The sequence below is a fragment of the Rhinatrema bivittatum genome, chromosome 6 (genome assembly GCF_901001135.1).
Source record: "Rhinatrema bivittatum chromosome 6, aRhiBiv1.1, whole genome shotgun sequence".
Classification (NCBI taxonomy): Eukaryota; Metazoa; Chordata; class Amphibia; order Gymnophiona; family Rhinatrematidae; genus Rhinatrema; species Rhinatrema bivittatum.
The window spans coordinates 162,789,855-162,808,089 of record NC_042620.1 but is presented as its reverse complement, the minus strand read 5'-3'; the positions used below and the strand labels follow the sequence as shown (position 1 = coordinate 162,808,089).

General features: G+C 42.8%; 1 protein-coding gene across 1 annotated transcript in view; it reads left to right on the top strand.

Moving 5' to 3' along the window:
* The first annotated feature begins 995 nt into the window (after positions 1-995).
* LOC115093237 overlaps positions 996-18,235 on the top strand; it is a 96,256-nt gene continuing 79,016 nt past the window's right edge. The window contains exons 1-2 of the mRNA XM_029604913.1: positions 996-1,114; positions 16,128-16,238. Coding sequence (XP_029460773.1) covers positions 1,013-1,114; positions 16,128-16,238 — 213 coding nt within the window. The 5' untranslated portion in view covers positions 996-1,012. The remainder of the gene's footprint in view (positions 1,115-16,127; positions 16,239-18,235) is intronic.

Sequence of the window (18,235 nt, the reverse complement as noted above, 5' to 3'; positions counted from 1 at the left end):
TTATTCTTTATATTATTTATTACTCTTATGTTTGTCTATTCAATTATGAATGTACTATTGTAACCTGCCTTGAATGTTGGAGGGCATGGGTAATAAATACTTTTAAATAAAAGAAATAAATAAGTGGTGCAGCCAGAACTTTTTTTGCGCAGGGCTAGAAGTTAACATGGGATGGCACTATACATATTGGTCTGGATTTTGCTTATCCTTTATCCCTCCCATCTAACTCCAACCCTGTGCCAGATAAAAGAACAAGATTAACTGTGATTGTTAAACTCCCCAGCAGTTTTCCTCTTTCAACTCCCATTCCCAGCATTACCTCATCTCACTCCCCTCCACATCCCTAGTATTCTTTCTTTCATTCCACATGCCACACTTGTCATCTCTCAGTCTCTCTCTCAAACCCTTCTCTTCCCCATCCTATCTCTCTTTTAACCTAACATGCCTTCCCTGAGTCCTTCAAGTTTTCCAGTTATCCCTTTTCAGCTCCTATAGTTTGTGACTGCTGATGATGATGATGTTGCCTGTTCTTCTTTGACCTAAGTTGCACTGATACTGATCCTGCCTATTTGTCTTTGGCATCAGCTTGCATAGCTGAGGACACTTCCATGGTCTCTTTAGCTCCAATGGCTGCAAGACCGATGCGCCACCTCCTCTTTCAATTGACTCCATGAAGCTCACATGGTGTCTGAATTGGGTGAGCCTGAGTCCAAAATGGAGGGACCACAGCTCTCTCAGTTCCACTCATGGCTACACATCTGCACATAATTTTTAAAAATATCTGAGATTCTCTGGTCTAGGATTGCAGACACAGGATCCCTGGGTCAGGGATGCCTGAGTCAGGACCACAAGGCTGTGAAGAAATTCACATTTAAAAAAATAAAACATATCCTAATGATGTATGTGATGGTGTCACAAGGGCAGCATACTGACTGTGAAACTTATGTTATCTCTGAAGTCCAAGGAGATTCAGTTAAGTATTTCAACCATGAAAAGGAGGGAATATTTAACCATGGAAAATTTAGGGTACTCAGGAAGAGCAAGGAAAAGAGTGCGTTTTTTAAGGTTGCTCCTGAATGAACTAAAGGTAGAGATAGAAGGAACATCCTCTGAGGTAAGATGAATGCAGTACCAAAATCTAAAATATTGTACATTGGGCTCTATTTACTAAGAGGTTGTGCAATATCTCATACAGAAGATTTCCTGTCATTTAGATAAATCTGTGCTGTCTTCTAGCATCCCCTTCCCTGTACCATTCAAAATAAATGATTACAAAGCTGGGAAGGGGACACTAGCAGGCAATGCATATTTTCTAAATAACAGACAATCATCTATGTGATTAAGGCCATCCTTGGAGGAAGGGGTAAATTGGGATGACCATGGCTGGCTTTTGAGGTGTGCGACTTGTATGGCACACTGGGTTCTAGCACTCCCTCTCAATGTAGCTGCCAAAGAGATGGCTCTCTTCTTTCATACTGCCCATAGGGCAGAAGAATGCCCAAAGAGTAATTGCTGGCCTGCAGGTACTGCCAGCTTCCTCATGGGCCATGGGGCTGAAGAATGTTTGCTATTTCCATCGCTGCTGCGCCCCCCTTCTGAAATGGCCCACACTTCAGAGCTGAAAATCAGCAATTGCAACCCCCCCCCACCACCACCTATCATGTGGCCTGGCGCACAGGAGATTGGAGCTGGTAGCACAAGAGGAGGAAGTTAGAAGCACCAGCTGCCAACTCATCTCACTCTTGTGTGGTTTGGTTCAAACAGCACATCTGCGCAGAAGAGAGAGAAGCTAAAAGCAAGAAAAGAAAGTTAGAAACACCTCTGTTGGCTCCACTCTTCTGCTTTTTGGACTGTGGGGGAGGGGGTGGAGAAGACAAGAAGGTAAGGGAGAAGAGAGGAGAGAGAAGACTAGAAGTATGGGGGGGAATTGGAGGGGGAAGCAGAGGGGAAAGAAGGAAGGATCAGGAAAGGGGGGATGGAAATAAGGGGATTTAAAGATTAAGGAGGGGAGGGGGAGGAGGAAGATTGGAAGGATGGAAGGGGAGGGAATGTGGAAGGTGAGGGCATTAGAAGGTAAGGGAGGATTGTGATGGAAAGAGAGGGAAATGGGAGAGAACATGTGGAAGATAAGTGGTGAAAGATGACTGGGGTATTATGGAAGCTGAAAGAGGAGGTAGGTTGGCAGGGGAGGGAGAGGAGTGTGGAAGGTAAGGATTGGAAGGTGAGAGAGTTGGTAGGATTGACTGTGAGGTAGACTGGAAGGTGAGGGAAGGAGAATGGAAGGAGATGGGAAGGGAGTGTGGAAGGTGAAGGTAATAGGGAGGGGAGGGGATAGGGCTAGAAAGGGAGAGGGTTAGAAGGAGAATGAGAGAAGGAGGCGGCAAGAGTGGAAGGGGAGGAGTATTGAATGTTAAGAGAGGGGAGGCGGTTTCAGAGAGCAAGAAAGCAGACAGCTGTTGAGCTAAAGGGTGAAAGAACTAGATAGCCTGAGATGGCGAAGGGGACAACCCAACAAGGCAAAGATAGAGGACTGAGAGGAGGAAATAGAGGGGAGAATTGGAAAACTATAGGTTTGGAACAGATAGAACTGGAGGGGGAGATGGAAAGATAAAACCTAGCTATGATTTTATAGTGAGTTAGAGAGAGAGAAATTTAAATGACTGGAAAGATCAGTCAGAGAGAAATATAGAGAAGGAAGTAAAGAAGACAGGAGTGAAAAGAAATTGAAAATAGACAGGAGACCCTACAAAGGGAGTTAGTAGACCAATAACAATAAAGCAGAAAAAGATTTGAGGACCAAACTGATTAGAAAAGTAAAATGTAAAATAAATAAATATCATGACAACAAAGGTAAACAATAAATAGAAAATAAATAAAAATGATAGAAAAAAGCATTATATTATCAGTTTAGTAAATGGAATATGTCAATATTTCTGATTTCTTTGTACATACAGGAGGAAATGCAGAGTCTTGCTTCTTGGGGTTTCCATTTCAGCTGAGGGCCTGGTTCCTCCTCAAATTTCCATGTAAATGTCATTTTAAGTTTCAGAATGTAAAGAATGTTTTCTTTCAACAGGGCAGCCCCATTAGCTCAGGATGTAAATAATAACCTTGCTCCTTGCCAGGTGTCTTTTCTCCTTTTCTCCTTGCAATAATATGGTGATTTTATCTCCTCTGTTCTCTTTTTCTGCTTTCTGACATATGGAATGTTGGAAAGAATTATATAGAATTATAAGGGACCCAATTTATTTCTTACCAGGTGACTATATATCCCAACTAGATGGCACATATATTAACAGAAGAGTAGTAGAAGGGAAAGGTACTTTAGGCAAACCCCAATGGGTGGTGCTCTGGAAGTTGAGGAGTTATAAAAGCAGAAGCTCAGAATGTTCTAGGAGAGAGGAGAAAATATCCAGGAAGGAAAGTGATGAGTACTCTCTGCTCCTGCATCAAGAGAGAATGAAAGTCACACAGTTTGGAATAAAGGAGATTCAGATACAAAGGGGAATCCAAGGATGTTAAGAAAAGATCCCTGGAATAGCTTGAAGTGAGTCAAGGAAGGTCTCTACCTGTATTTGATCTGTGCTATGATGTATTATAATGTGCTCTATGGATATCGCCAGAAGAAAGCATATTTTCTGTCAGTGTATGACTATTCACCATGTTATACACAAGTTAACTATTCAGTTGGAGCAACAACTTCAGGTATGGATTGTTATTTTTTCAAGATTACTGGAGTGTCACAATAGACCTAACAGCCCTATAGCAATGCTATTTCCCTGCCAGAAGAACCCTAGGAAGCTCCATGGATTGTACTATGACCCAACAGCTCACAGATGCGCCCCCTTCTCTGGGAGATATTAGAAGGAGGGGTTATATAATAATCACTATTCATCAGTCTGTCTATCCACCTGTCTGTAGGCAAACTAACTATCCAAAAAGAGAGAATGATTCACCAAATTTGGAAGAAAATCTTAATATATCAGATAAGTTTGAAAACCAGATATACCAGGACAGTTATTTTAAGAGAGAACAGAGCATTCAAAAAAATTCTCAGTTCTTTCTATGGGAAACAGAAGCTGTAGAATGCTGACCACTGCACAAGTCCCACAGTCCTCCCTGCACTTTGGCATACAGCTGCACAGGCAGACAGAGGCAGGGAAAAATAACTGAAGCATCTGGTGAGCAATGGCACCAAAAGTCACTTTCAAATGCATCTCTCCAAAGTCTCTCTCTTTTTTATCTTGTCTGTCTAGCTGTTTGCCTCTCTCTCTCTCTCTCACACACACACACACACACACACATACACACACACACATATGCCTCACAAATGGGATCATTTACTAAAGGTTTTCTCCCATTTTGTGACAATGGAAAAAATGCTTAGTAAATGACCCCCAAAGACAGGAAAAATAACTGACACAGCTGATGAAGGATTGTGCGGAGAGGTGCCTTTCAAGCTACCTACCTCCCACTTCTCATTTCACAGACTCTCCACACACATCCACCCACCTACACCACCGACACCCACATTTCAAACCCCTCAAAAGAACAGAGGCCACAGCTTCCCTACTCACCCACAATTGTTCTACTCAGAAACCCCCACTACCCCTATCCACCCAAGCAGATCCCTGCAAATTTTCCATTCGTACAAACCCCCCTCCCACACAAACACCTTTTAACTATGCATACACAGACACAGCCATATTCCTCATAAAAAAAAACACAACCCACAAATCCCTACCCACCCAAGCATATTTACCTATCCCAGATACATCTTTTTTCCCACTTTCAATATCCCCCACAACCCCACCTACCCCTAACACACATGACATTCTACCAACCCAAACCCTATTCTCTACCTCCATATATACCCATTCAACAAATCTGTTTTGGAAAGCATTCCTGAAATCATATCCCTGTATGTTTTCCATATTTGTTATGCTTTCCAACATATGGAATGTTGGAAAGAATTATATAAAAGGAAACAGGATGCTGGGCTTGATGACCCAGTATGGCAACTTCTCATGAATCAAATGCATCTCTCCATTCACCCATCCATATATGTACAATTGCTCTCGAAAAATGGGACAAAAATACACCAAAATTCAACATGTAGGAAGAAAATGTGAATATACAGATGAGCTTGAAAACCAGAAATATTGGGTCAGTAAATTCAGAGAAACAAGTCTCCAAAAATAAACCCCATTGCTTCCTATGGGAAACAGAGGCAGAAGAATGTTGAGCAGGACTCCATTCCAAAAGCCATCCCCTTCTCTCACTCTTGCAGCATTGTGACGCAGAGCAACACAGGCAGCCAGATACAAAGAAAAATAGTGAAGCAGCTGGTGAAGGATGGCACAAAGAGGCCCCTTCAAAGCCATCATTCCCACATTTCCACACGTACATACTGATGTAACTGAGTTACGATGTAAGGTCCCTGTTTCCCCTGATAAGACTGTAAAAAGATGCAAATCAGACAGTCCATCTCATAGCTGTCAAATCAGTTCTCTTTTATTTAAGATGTGTGTCACAGAGGCTTGCTGCCAAGAAAAAGTCAGGTAGCAAAGCCTGACTTCACACTTACAATTCAGACTTAAATGTACTTTCTTACTTCTGCTTTCTTACATATAAGCTAAGACATTGAGAATTATCCAATAAAAATGTCAGCTCCAGTATTCTCTTAATAATGAATTAATTTATCTTTATATATCTCTAGAAAAAGCAGAAATGTGACATTATACTAATTGATTATCAAAAAGAAGAACTGCAGTACTTAAGAACATAAGAAATTGCCATGCTGGGTCAGATCAAGGGTCCATCAAGCCCAGCATCCTGTTTCCAACAGCGGCCAAACCAGGCCACAAGAACCTGGCAATTACCCAAACACCAAGAAGATTCCATGCTACTGATGCAATTAATAGCAGAGGCCATTCCCTAAATAAACTTGATTAATAGCAGTTAATGGACTTCTTCAAGAACTTATCCAAACCTTTTTTGAACCCAGCTACACTAACTGCACTAACCACATCCTCTGGCAACAAATTTCAGAGCTTAATTGTGCGTTGAATGAAAACAAAATTTCTCCGATTAGTCTTAAATGTGCTACTTGCTAACTTCATGGAATGCCCCCTAGTCCTTCTATTATCCGAAAGTGTAAATAACCGATTCACATCTACTCATTCAAAACCTCTCATGATCTTAAAGACCTCTATCATATCGCCCCTCAGCCGTCTCATCTCCAAGCAGAACAGCCCTAACCTCTTCAGCCTTTCCTCACAGGGAAACTGTTCCATCCCCTTTATCATTTTGGTTGCCCTTCTCTGTACCTTCTCCATCGCAACTATATCTTTTTTGAGATGCGGCAACCAGAATTGTACAAGTATTCAAGGTGCAGTCTCACCATGGAGCGATACAGAGGCATTATGACATTTTCCGTTTTATTAACCATTTCCTTCCTAATAATTCCTAACATTCTGATTGCTTTTTTGACTGTTGCAGCACACTGAGCCAACGATTTTAAAGTATTATCCACTATGATGCCTAGATCTTTTTCCTGGGTGGTAGTTCCTAATATGGAACCAAACATCGTGTAACTGCAGCAAGGGTTATTTTTCCCTATGTGCAACACCTTGCACTTGTCACTGATATTCATTAATCACAGGTACAGCTAAACTTATGCAATCCTAATGGTCTTTTAAGAAGTAAACAACTACTGGTTCTAACTGGTTATCTTCTTACTTATTTCTATGTGCTTGCTTCATAGCTCCCTATCACATGTCCAGCCTTTAGCAGTTTCTGCATTATTTAATTATACAGAAGAATAGAGGAAATTAAAGCTTTATTTCTGACTGTGTATTCCTGGCCTTGTCAGCCTCAATGTATCACTATAAATGGGATCCTAATCATAGATTCCTTCTAGATCGGACAATACACACACTCCACATCTCCATACACCCTGCCCAGCCCCTCCCCTATATAAACACTCCACAAGGAAAATAACTAATCTAGTAGGCAAAGGACAGTCCTGGAAGGCACCATCCAAGCTACCTCCATCCACACTTCTTCCCTTTGGATTTGCTTCTTAGGAGGTGAACTGCCAGTGGCAAACCACCATACTCTTAGAACCACCTCCTGAGGCTCAGCATCCTGATGTTACACTAGGGCAGTGGTTCTCAACCCTGTCCTGGGGACCCCCCCAGCCAGTCGGGTTTTCAAGATATCCACAATGAATATGCATGAGAGAAAATTTGCATACACTGCCTCCATAACATGCAAATTTTCTCTCATGCATATTCATTGTGGATATCCTGAAAACCCGACTGGCTGGGGGGGTCCCCAGGACAGGGTTGAGAACCACTGCACTAGGGGAAAGGGAGGATAGCGTCATAGATGTCGGTCTTCCATGACAGCATGAAATAGCATGGGGTACTAGGAGAAGCAGGCAGAGGTAGTACACATGCTAGCAATGTTCATCCCTTTGCCTGCATAGATGGAGAGTCTCCTGTCATCTTCTGAATGCCATCTCTTGACTCTCAATATTCTAATGTCACTGTAAGCTCCCACAGATTCTGGTCTCCCATTATGGCAGGAAGGAAACCTGCAACTGGGAACAGCTGGCTCAACACCTACATGCATGCTATACACACAACCCCATTACATAAAACCCATCACACACCAAAACTCTTACTCACAAACATCCCCCAATCTCACCCCCTCACACATCTAACCTCATTCACATACCCTCACCACTTACCTACACACAGTGTTGCTTTGGAGGTGGACCCTTGGGCCAAGGTGGGGTTGACGCAACCCGTAGGTAGGGACCTATGGGTCCTCACCGTCAGCAGGAGGAGTGGGCTGAAAGTAGAGTCCGCTGGAGCTTCACCTATACCAGCCCTCGTTCCCCGCGGGTTGAGCCTTTGGGTGCCGAGGCCGGCAGGACTTAGGTAGGCCTCGAGGTTGGTTTGAGAAGAAAGGTAGTTCAGCCCAGAGACAGCAGTCGATAGGTGACATAGTCCTACCCTAGACTGGGTTCGGTACAGGAACTCAGGTGGCCAATGGAACGGAGAGTAACTGGAGGCGCTCAAGCAAAGAAAAGCCGGAGACTTGTAAATCCAAGTCCAGGGAATAGGTTAGAGGAGGCGTCACTGACAAGCTTGGATCAGGGCTGGCAGCAAGTGGAGGTCATGGCAAGCAATGTAGAATTCTGGACACGGAGAAGTCTGTAGCATAGTCAATCAAGGCAATGGTCAGGGCATGGAGAAGGCAGGCGTAGTCAGGCGTAGCAGGGGTCTGGGGCTGGAGATAGGCTGAAGAGTAATCAGGCGTAGCAGAGGTCCGGGGCTGGAGATAGGCTGAAGAGTAGTCAGGCATAGCAGAGACGAAATCCAGAAAGTCAGTCCAACACATAGGCAGGAACGAGGAAGACAGGAACCGGGAACCACGGGAGTCAGGAACATGAAGTAGAGAGGATTCTCTATCAGCAACGAGTACTCAGAGTATGAGGAGACCTGCTGCAAAGGTAACACTATGAAGCGAGGCCTGAGCTTATACACACGGAGAAGTCTGATGTCAACATCCGGGGCTGCGGTCAGGATCCCGCCGTGGGCCCTTTAAAAGGATTAGCGATGCACACGCGTGCGCCTAGGGAGGTGCACAGCACTGATGGCAGCATCTCTACGCAGGCCACGCACATCCTTCCCCCATCACATACACACTGCTATCACAAAAACACATCTCCCACACATACCCATACACACATGCCCAAACCCCATCCATTCACGCACCCAAATGCATTCCTGCACTTTATTCTGCTGAAACATACCCCAAACACAACCCTCTATATCCACTGCTTCTACTAGTTGATCTCGGAAATCCTTCCCAAATCTAGGCCTCCTTGTCCATAATTCAGGAAAGCTTTCCAAGATCTGTTTTTAAAAGGTGTATGTGTGGGGTGTGCATTATGGTTTACATTGAAGGTGGGCTAAAATCATGTATGTATTTTGAGAGGTGGATGAGTGTGTAGTATGGGTTTGGGAAAGTGGGTATTGTGTATCTAGAGGGGGTTGCTATGTCTGTATTTTTGGGGAGATATGGCCGTATGTGTGTATAGGTAGGGACATAGTTGTGAAAGTGTGTGTGGTCAGAATTGCAGTGTTGTTCACATGTGGAATTTGTATGAGGGTGTGTATGTTTGAGTGGGTAAGGGTTGTGTGAGCCAAATTGTATGTTTAGGGACGGGTTGGGGTATGCTTTTTGGGGGGCTATGACTGTGTGAATGTAGGTAGGGTATGTGGCTGTGGGGGCTATAAAGAGGTATGGCTGTGTGGCGGGTGTTTTTTTGGGAGAACTGCATGTGAATAGAGAAGTATGTGGGAGGTGGCTTGGATGATCTCTTTTTTGTACTTCATTAGATACATTGGTCCTTGTTCCTGTCTCTGTCGGGGATGTATGTGTGTATACATGGCTGTACAGTAGACAAGTGTATGGCTAGGCATATGTATATGTGCGTGTGTGTGTGATGTGTGGGTATATGTGTGCTTTGAGGGAATTGTGGGATGGGTGAGTGTGTGTACTTTGAAGTGTGAAGTGTTGGGGAGGTGGCTTTGAAGGACCCTTTTGGTACATCCTTCAACCAATACTTCATTTATTATATAAATGTATGGGCATGCTGGGGGCAGGTGTGTGATGTGTGTGTCTGTATGATGAATGTGTGGGGGATTGGGCATGGTAAGCATGAGGAAGTGCATATATATAGGTATGAATGTGTGAAATGAGAAGTGTTGAGGTAGGTTGCTTGGAAGGTACCATTTGGCACCATCCTTCATCTGTATGTTATTTTCACTATCACTGCCGATTGTGCTGGGAGCAGGTGTGTGTGACTCCTGCTCCCAGCACAATGTAGGTGCATATGAGCAAGGGTGTGAGAATGTGGGAAAAGGGGTGTGTAAGAGATGTATGGGGTTTGTGAGTATAGTTTGTAAGTGTGAGGGAGGTGGCTTTGAAAGTGCCATTGGTGCTATCTTTATCCAGCTAATTCTGTTATTTTTCTCTATTTGGTAGCCTGTGTTGCTCTGCGCCACAGTGCAATGCAGTGTGTGTGTTGGGGGATTGATAGGGAGTACTGGTTAATATTCTGTAGTTTCTAACAATTTAGTATAGCAAGCAATGGGGATTTTTTAAAGACTTGATTTTCAGAAAATCCTGACCCAGTGTTTCTAGTTTTCAAACTTGTCTGAGATATTCATATTTGGTGAATTCCTATCCCTTTATTGAAAAGTTATTGTGTCTATGGACAGATGGATATGGATTCCTTTTACATAATTTTTTTTCCAATACTCCATGTCTACGTATCTCTGTCAGTAGGCCCCAGACCTTTGTGAAACAATCTTCTAGATGCATCAGGGGTGGGAGTTCCAATTGTATTCATCTCTGTTGCTGAGGACCTGAAAAAAGAGCATTTGAAATGGGATAATGTGCGAGTGATGGCATTCTGCAAACCTGGCACATGAGCCACATGTAACGTTGGGCCTGTTGTGGGATAGCCCCACATCTGGACTCACCCCAGAAAACAGCAAGGATCCCTGGTGGCAGGGATGCCTCCATCATGCCCCCAGCACCAGCCATGCTGTGCCTTTCCTTAGGCACACATGCACCCAAATGCCTCAGATTTCAAGACCCCACAGCAACCCCACATGACCCCTGTGCCCTGATGACATCAGTGCTGGCCAGGGATTTAATCCCGGTCCATGTCTTCAGCCGGCACCTCAACAACAGGTACTGCTGCCGTGCCTTGCTGCCTGTAGTGCGTGTTGCTCTCTTTGTTTCTATGATGCGGCTCTAGGACTACATTGGCCTTTTGGCTCTATCATTGGCTGGGAAGCATTTGTTTAGTCACCTCCGGTTGAGACTCTAGGCCACAAGTGGACTATTTTGTTTATAACTTTTTATTGTAATAATAATAGACAACAGACAATAATACTGACAATAGAGAAAGAAATACATCTTAATATTCACACTTTACACAAAGTACATAGAAATGAGAACATAAAATATATTTTTTATCCATTATCTCTCCCCACCAGACCCAATACAGAGACCATATGTTCTTGTATATATCACTTTGTTCTCTAAGGGGTGAATTTTAAAAGAGTTGCTTGCATTAAAAGGCCCATATATGCAAGTATCTGGGCAAAGCGTGAGCAGCTCATATTTTAAAACAGCCCAATTATGTGCATATATGCATGTGTGTGAGCAATGCAAAGAACATAAAAAAGGGGCAGAGTTAGGGCATGTCAGGGGCATTCCAGGGCATGGTCAATATTTATGTGCATATATACAGATTTTAAGTCCTATGCCCACAGCACACGTCAGGCTGTTACCCGCACATATTTACTTCTGCTCAGCTTGAGGTGCAAGTTTGTAGAAAACTTGTTTTAGGCCTAAAACGACTGGGTGAGGAGTCTGGGTAAACTGAAGGGAGTGCAGGCTGAAGAAACAGAGAGGTCTGGATGACCTAGAGATAGAGTGGGCAAACTGGTGGACTAATTGGTCAAACTGGCTATTTCCTTCATTCGTGCCTGATTTAAAATCTACTTAGCTGTGCATGTTAAAGCTGACAAATTTCCATGGAAGATATGCGTATAACATTTGCTTGTATAACCACTTGAAATTAGCAACAACATATATATGTATATTAAGTATATTTAAAATAGTACGCGCACACTTACGCAGGCAATTTAAAATTCCCGAGTATGTCCGCTCGCGCACGCATTCGTGCATAAATGGGTGCCTGCGCACTTAAAGTTACCGTCTATGTGCATATGTCATTTTTTCCAGAATTGCAATCTCTACCACTTTATTTTCCCAGCATAATATGGTAGGTGTTTGTTTCCACATGTGTGCAGTTGTAAGACAAGCTGTATAAAGTAGCTGATTTGCTAATTTCTGAGGACCAGCCATACCAGTGACATACCAGTCATGTCACTCTATAGTCCTAAGAGGCAAATAGCTGGAACCACCATCTTGAAATATCATGCATATAGGTCTCCGACACCTGTGTGATTTTAACAGTAGGTAATGTATGATTTAGTCATGTAAGGCCAGTTTTTTGATGACTGTATCCATACTGTCAAAGTGTGTGCAATGACAGGTTGCCCCTACATATATTCTAATACAAGTTGGAAGTATTTGGCATCTGTATAAGGATGCTAAGCATGCCCCAGTGCTCCCCCTTCCTCCAACACTGACTACAGTTTTGGTGGATTAGTACCCATCCATCTTCGAAGGCAAGCCAATCTTGCACTCAATAATATATTTGGAAGTCAGGTAGATCTATGCCTCTAAATTTCTTAGATTTAAGCAGTTCTAAATATTTCAATCTAGGGGGGCTACCCTTTCACAAAAAAAACCTCAAAACATTGCCTTTAAGAGTCAGAAAAACAGAATTTGTGATATTAGAATACAGGTGCAAAAATGGATAGATAAATCTGGGAAAAATCACCATTTTAATTAAATTCACTCTACCAAGCCAAGATATGAGGAGGGGAGGAACATTTTACTAAATCAAATTTAATCTTTTCCAGGATAGGAGTACAGATTACCTCATAGAGTTTAGGAATTACTTTTGGTACCCGAATACTCAAATATTTATTTCCTTCCTCTGCCATTTTGAACTGATGCAATCCAGGTGGGAGCAACCTATGTGGGCCTACTAAGTAATTAACTAAATATCCTGATACAGAACTACGTGCCTGAAGTTCAATCATAAGAGCAGGAATAGATCGTTTTAGATTAGTGAGATATAGGAGTGCGTCATCTGCATTTACGGAGGTCATAACTTGAATGTGAAAAGACAAATCAATAACTCAAATTGCCTGAGCTAAGAGTTCTATAACTAAATCAAACAGAATAAGAGATAAGGGGCATTCCTATCCAATACCTCTACAAATTTTAAATGGAACCAATACAACACCATGGGATAAAATCTTCACCATAGGTTTAGAATATAGGGCCTGAATCCAAGCAGTAGACTGTGCCAGAACCCCACACTTTCTTAACATCTTAAAAAGGCAGTGTCATGAGATGCAGTCAAAAGTCTTATCAGTAACAATAGAGATTATATCACCAGAAGCCTTATGTCTGTTTGCCAGGTTCATAATATTGAATACGTGCCTAGTGTTATTAGTCGAAAACATACCTTTTATAAATCCTGTCTGATCTCGATTGATCAGATCCCTTAAGTCCTCAATTTATTTTCACTAGAATTTGAATATCTGCTTTAATTAATGAAATGGGCCTGTGCAAAGTGCAATCTAATGAATGTTTTCTTATGTACTAAAAAGTGCTTCAGTGAGATTCCCGATCCTAGTATTAGATTCTTGAATATAATTGAACAATTCACAAAGCATTGGGAAAATCATCTCTAAAAAGTTTTTATAAAAATTAAGTTGAAACCCATCTGGGTCTTGGCTTTTATGGGGTGCTCAAATTTAGAGGCCCTACAGACCTCTCCCACCATAATGGGCTCCTTCAGGCCCTCTAGCAAACAATCCAAAATTTTGGGCAGCTATAGTGGATCAATGAAGACATCAATCACCTCTTCTCCAGGGCACTTTGAGGCACTATACAGACTAGCAAAATGTTTAGCAAATAATTTCAGAATTATTTATTCCTTCCCTCATAGCCCTAGCTAAAAGTGAATCTGCCTTTCTGCCATTTTCATATTTCTGTTTAGTGCATCTTCCAGAATGTTCAGTATTGGATATCTGAAGAGATTTAAGCTCATCCCTGGGCAGATTCAAGAATAGAGGAAGACTGTCCGGGTTTTGCTGGATTTCAAAATCCATGAATGACTTTTTCCAAGGCCCTTATATTTTTAAGAGAACTTGTGATTTTCACCCAAGCATTAATATAAAAACATATAACATCCTAAAACTGCCAACCCCCCCACATCACAAGCACTAAGAAATATCCCAGCATATGAAAAGGAGTTCAGTATATCCAATGACTGTTCTCCTTTCTCCCAGTCCCCACCCTCCCATTACCTCACAATGCAGTGCAAGCTGTTGCTCTGGAGTTGCTTATCATATATATCCAAGTAAACAAGCTTAAGCCAGTTGCACCTAAACAGAAAAAAAGAGCCAGAAATCATCACCCAGGGGTACACGGTAAAATTCCAGGCTTTAATCTCCTATCATCAGTGCATTATTTACCACCAAAATCCCACCAAGAAACAAGGAAAGAAAACTGTCTATATCCAAAATGAAAAGAGTAGTAGATAGAAAACAAACAAACAAACAAACAAAAAAAAACAAACCACAACAGAAGTAGGTCTTCTGGTTTAATCTAAGTCTGGAAATGAGCATCCCAAAGTGCCCTCATAGACACAACCACATCTCTCACAAAACATTACAAAAATCAAAAACTTAAAAAAAAAATGTGGAAAAAGATGATGTAAAAGGTATATAGTCTGTAGATCAGTACAGGATTGTTTCCATTCAGACAACTGCAGTTCAACAAAGAAAATTAGTAAAAAAAAAAATAATAATAATAATAAAAAAAAACAGGTATACTTTTAAATTTAAGAACAAATTATGTGCACTATGTTAAACAAATTAAGTCCAGAACTGAAAAGCAAAAAACTAACCACCATAAATTCCACATGTGACTTTAGGTCATGATCCATTCTTCCCCTGGCCTGATACCTTAGAGCAGGGGGTTGCTAACTTTGGTCCTCGAGAGCCACAAACAGACCAACAGGTAAATTTTCAAAGGCCCACGTGTGTAATTTTCAGGGTTTATACATGTGGCTGGACCTTAAGGGCGCCGGACTCATTTTCCAACAGGCCCAGCCACATATGCAAACTCCGATACATGCACAAGTGCCAGGGCTGAGGGGATGGGGCATGGGGCGGGCCGGGTCAGCAGCATTACTTGCTGTCCTGGGGAAGTGCGCGCTGGCTGGAAGTTGCTTCTGCTCTAATGGCGCAGTTAATAAAAAAACAAAAAAATGGGGATAGTTAGGATTAGGTTAGAGGTCGGGGAAGATGTAGGAAGGGTAGGGATAGAGATATGAAAGTTCCCTCCCCGTACACTTCTTAATTGGAGCGGACTGGAAGGGAACTGGGGGAGGCCTGATTGCATTGTACGCATGTTATAAAACTGACACATCCATGTGCGCGCGCCAGGAACTGCGCACACATGGACACGAGCGAGCTCCTTTTAAAATTGACCCCCAAGTTTTCAGGATATCCAAAATGAATATGCACGAGATAGATTTGCATGTACTGCCTCTATTGTATGCAAATCTAGCTCGTGCATATTTATTTGTGGGATACCCAGAAAATTTGGCCTATTTGTGGCTCTCGAGGCCTGGAGTTGACCACCACTGTAATATAGGTTTCCAGTTAAACATTCCACATTGCCAATGTGGCATGGACAGAGAGAGATCTCATACGGAGCTTACTGTTTATGAGCCACCACTATCTCCTTGTGAATTTTCCTGGTTGGAATCTGAATTACTCCTACCCCAGACCAGCCAAGAAGTGCCACACCTCTTCTGCAGATAGAAAACTCTGTTTGTTATTTGCTGACACCTTCATCCTGTCCGGGTAGAGCATCTCATAGGGTAGGACGTGTTATTGCGAGGTTTTCTTCACTTCCATGAAACTCGTGTGCTTTTTCTGAACTATTTGCAAAAGGTCCTGAAAGAAAGAATACATGTTGCTTCTTATAGAAAATTTTATGTACCATCTTGGGGTGGACTATTTTGACCTTGAGAGGATTGAGGGTCTTGGCAGGCACAAAACAATGCAGAGAAACACCAAAGAATTTGGGGAATGCAACAGAGCAATGCTAGAGCTGCATAACTGAAAGTCAAAACAAAAAAAATAGCAAAAAGCTCCCTCCCAGTTTTTTAGGTCAAACCAGGACAAACAAGCCGGGAAACAAAGTATCTCCAATTTCTTTTTCTTTTATTTTTCCCAAGATGTTGAGCAGAGGCCTAAAGCACTTACTTTCCTCATCCTAACTTTTTCGTTAAGATAGTTGATGGCTGATCCAGTAACAATAAAATCTTGTTTATTAAGGTGACTACTTTTTATCTTTTGTTCTTGTTGATGTAGTCAAAGAACAAGAAGACTCAGACTGACCAGGGATCTGACGAGGCTTTTGTGGTATCCATTTCAGTTACCAACCAGGATGATCCATCCAAAATAAGAATAAATGAAGGACAGGTAAGCCTAGGAGGAAGTCAAAGCTCTAGTGCCACACAAAAAAAGGAGAAAGATTGAGAGAGCAGTTGGCAACCAGTTGGAATAGGCTCCTAGGTCACCAACCTATCCCTGATATGCTTCCATTCTACAGCTATTGCTCTGAACTCCAGTGATAGGAAAACCTTCCTGCTATCACTGGCTGAAGTTCACTGCTGGTTCACAGCGATCTAAGAACTTAAGAACATTAGAAATTGCCATACTGGGTCAGACCAAGGGTCCATCAAGCCCAGCATCCTATTTCCAACAGTGGCCAATCCAGGCTACAAGTACCTGGCAAATATCCAAACACTAAGTAGATCCCATGCTACTGATGCAATTAATAGCATTGGCTATTCCCTAAGGGCCGGATTTTAAAAGCCCTGCGCGCGTAAATCCGGCTGGATTTACGCGCGCAGGGCACTCGTGTGCCGGCGCGCCTATTTTGCATAGGCCGCCGGCACGTGCATAGCACCGGGACGCGCGTAAGTCCCGGGGATTCGTAAAAGCTCGGGAGGGGGCGTGTCCGGGGGTCAGAAGGCGGTCCGGGGGCATGGCGCTGGCCTGGGAGCATGGCCGAGGCCTCCGGACCAGCCCCCGGGTCGGGTGATGGTGCGCCAGCAGCCTGCTGGCGCGCGCAGATTTACACCTGCCTCGGGTAGGCGTAAATCTGCCGACAAAGATGGGGGGGTTTAGATAGGGCCGGGGGGCGGGGGTTAGGTAGGGGATGGGAGGGGAAGGTGAGGGGAGGCGGAAGGAAAGTTCCCTCCAAGGCCGCTCCGATTTCGGAGCGGCCTCGGAGGGAACAGGCAGCATGCGCCGGGCTCGGCGCACGCAGGATGCACAAATGTGCACCCCCTTGCACGCGCCGACCCCAGATTTTATAAGATACGCGCGGCTACGCGCGTATCTTATAAAATCCAGTGTACGTTTGTTCGCGCATGGTGCGCGAACAAAAGTACGCACGCATGCTGTTTTTGAAAATGTTACCCCTAAGTCAACTTGATTAATAGCAGGTAATGGACTTCTCCTCCAAGAACTTATCCAAACCTTTTTTAAACCTAGCTACACTAACTGCACTAACCACATCCTCTGGCAACAAATTTCAGAGCTTAATTGTGTGTTGAGTGAAAAATAATTTTCTATAATTAGTTTTAAATGTGCTACTTGCTAACTACACAGATTGCCCCCTAGTCCTTCTATTATGCAAAAGAGTAAATAACCAATTCACATCTACAAGTTCTAGACCTGTCATGATTTTAAAGACTTCTATCATATCCCCCCATCAGCCATCTCTTCTTCAAGCTGAACAGCCCTAACCTCTTTAGCCTTTCCTCATAGGGGAGCTGTTCCATCCCTTTTATCATTTTGGTCGCCCTTCTCTGTACCTTTTCCAGTAGAACTATATCTTTTTTGAGATGTGGTGACCAGAATTGTGCACAGTACTCAAGGTGTGGTCTCACCATGGAGTGATTTAGGAGGTATTATGACATTTTCCATTTTATTCATCGTTCCCTTCCTAATAATTCCTTACATTCTGTTTGCTTTTTTGACTGCCAAAGCACACTGAGCTGATGATTTCAATGTATTATCCACTATGATGCCTAGATCTTTTTCCTGGGTGGTAACTCCTAATATGGAATATAACATCTGATATATTTACATTTGATCAATTTCTGTCTCTGTTATGTAGTGTTATTGTACCTATGGATGGATGGACAATAATCCCCTAAACTACAAATAAAAATTAATTTCTTTGGTACGCACTAGGGATGTGCATTGGGTGCCCAATTATTTGTGCTTTCGGGTTTGTCTGGGCGCGGGAAAATCTTGTTTTCGCGCGGATTGTATTTTTTTTTTTTTTTAGTAAAAAATCATTTTTCGTTTTAGTGCGCACTAACAAAAAATAACAAAAAGTAACAAAAAATAAGAAAAATAAATGTTTTTTTGTTAGTGATCTCTAACTCCCGTTAGCGTGCACT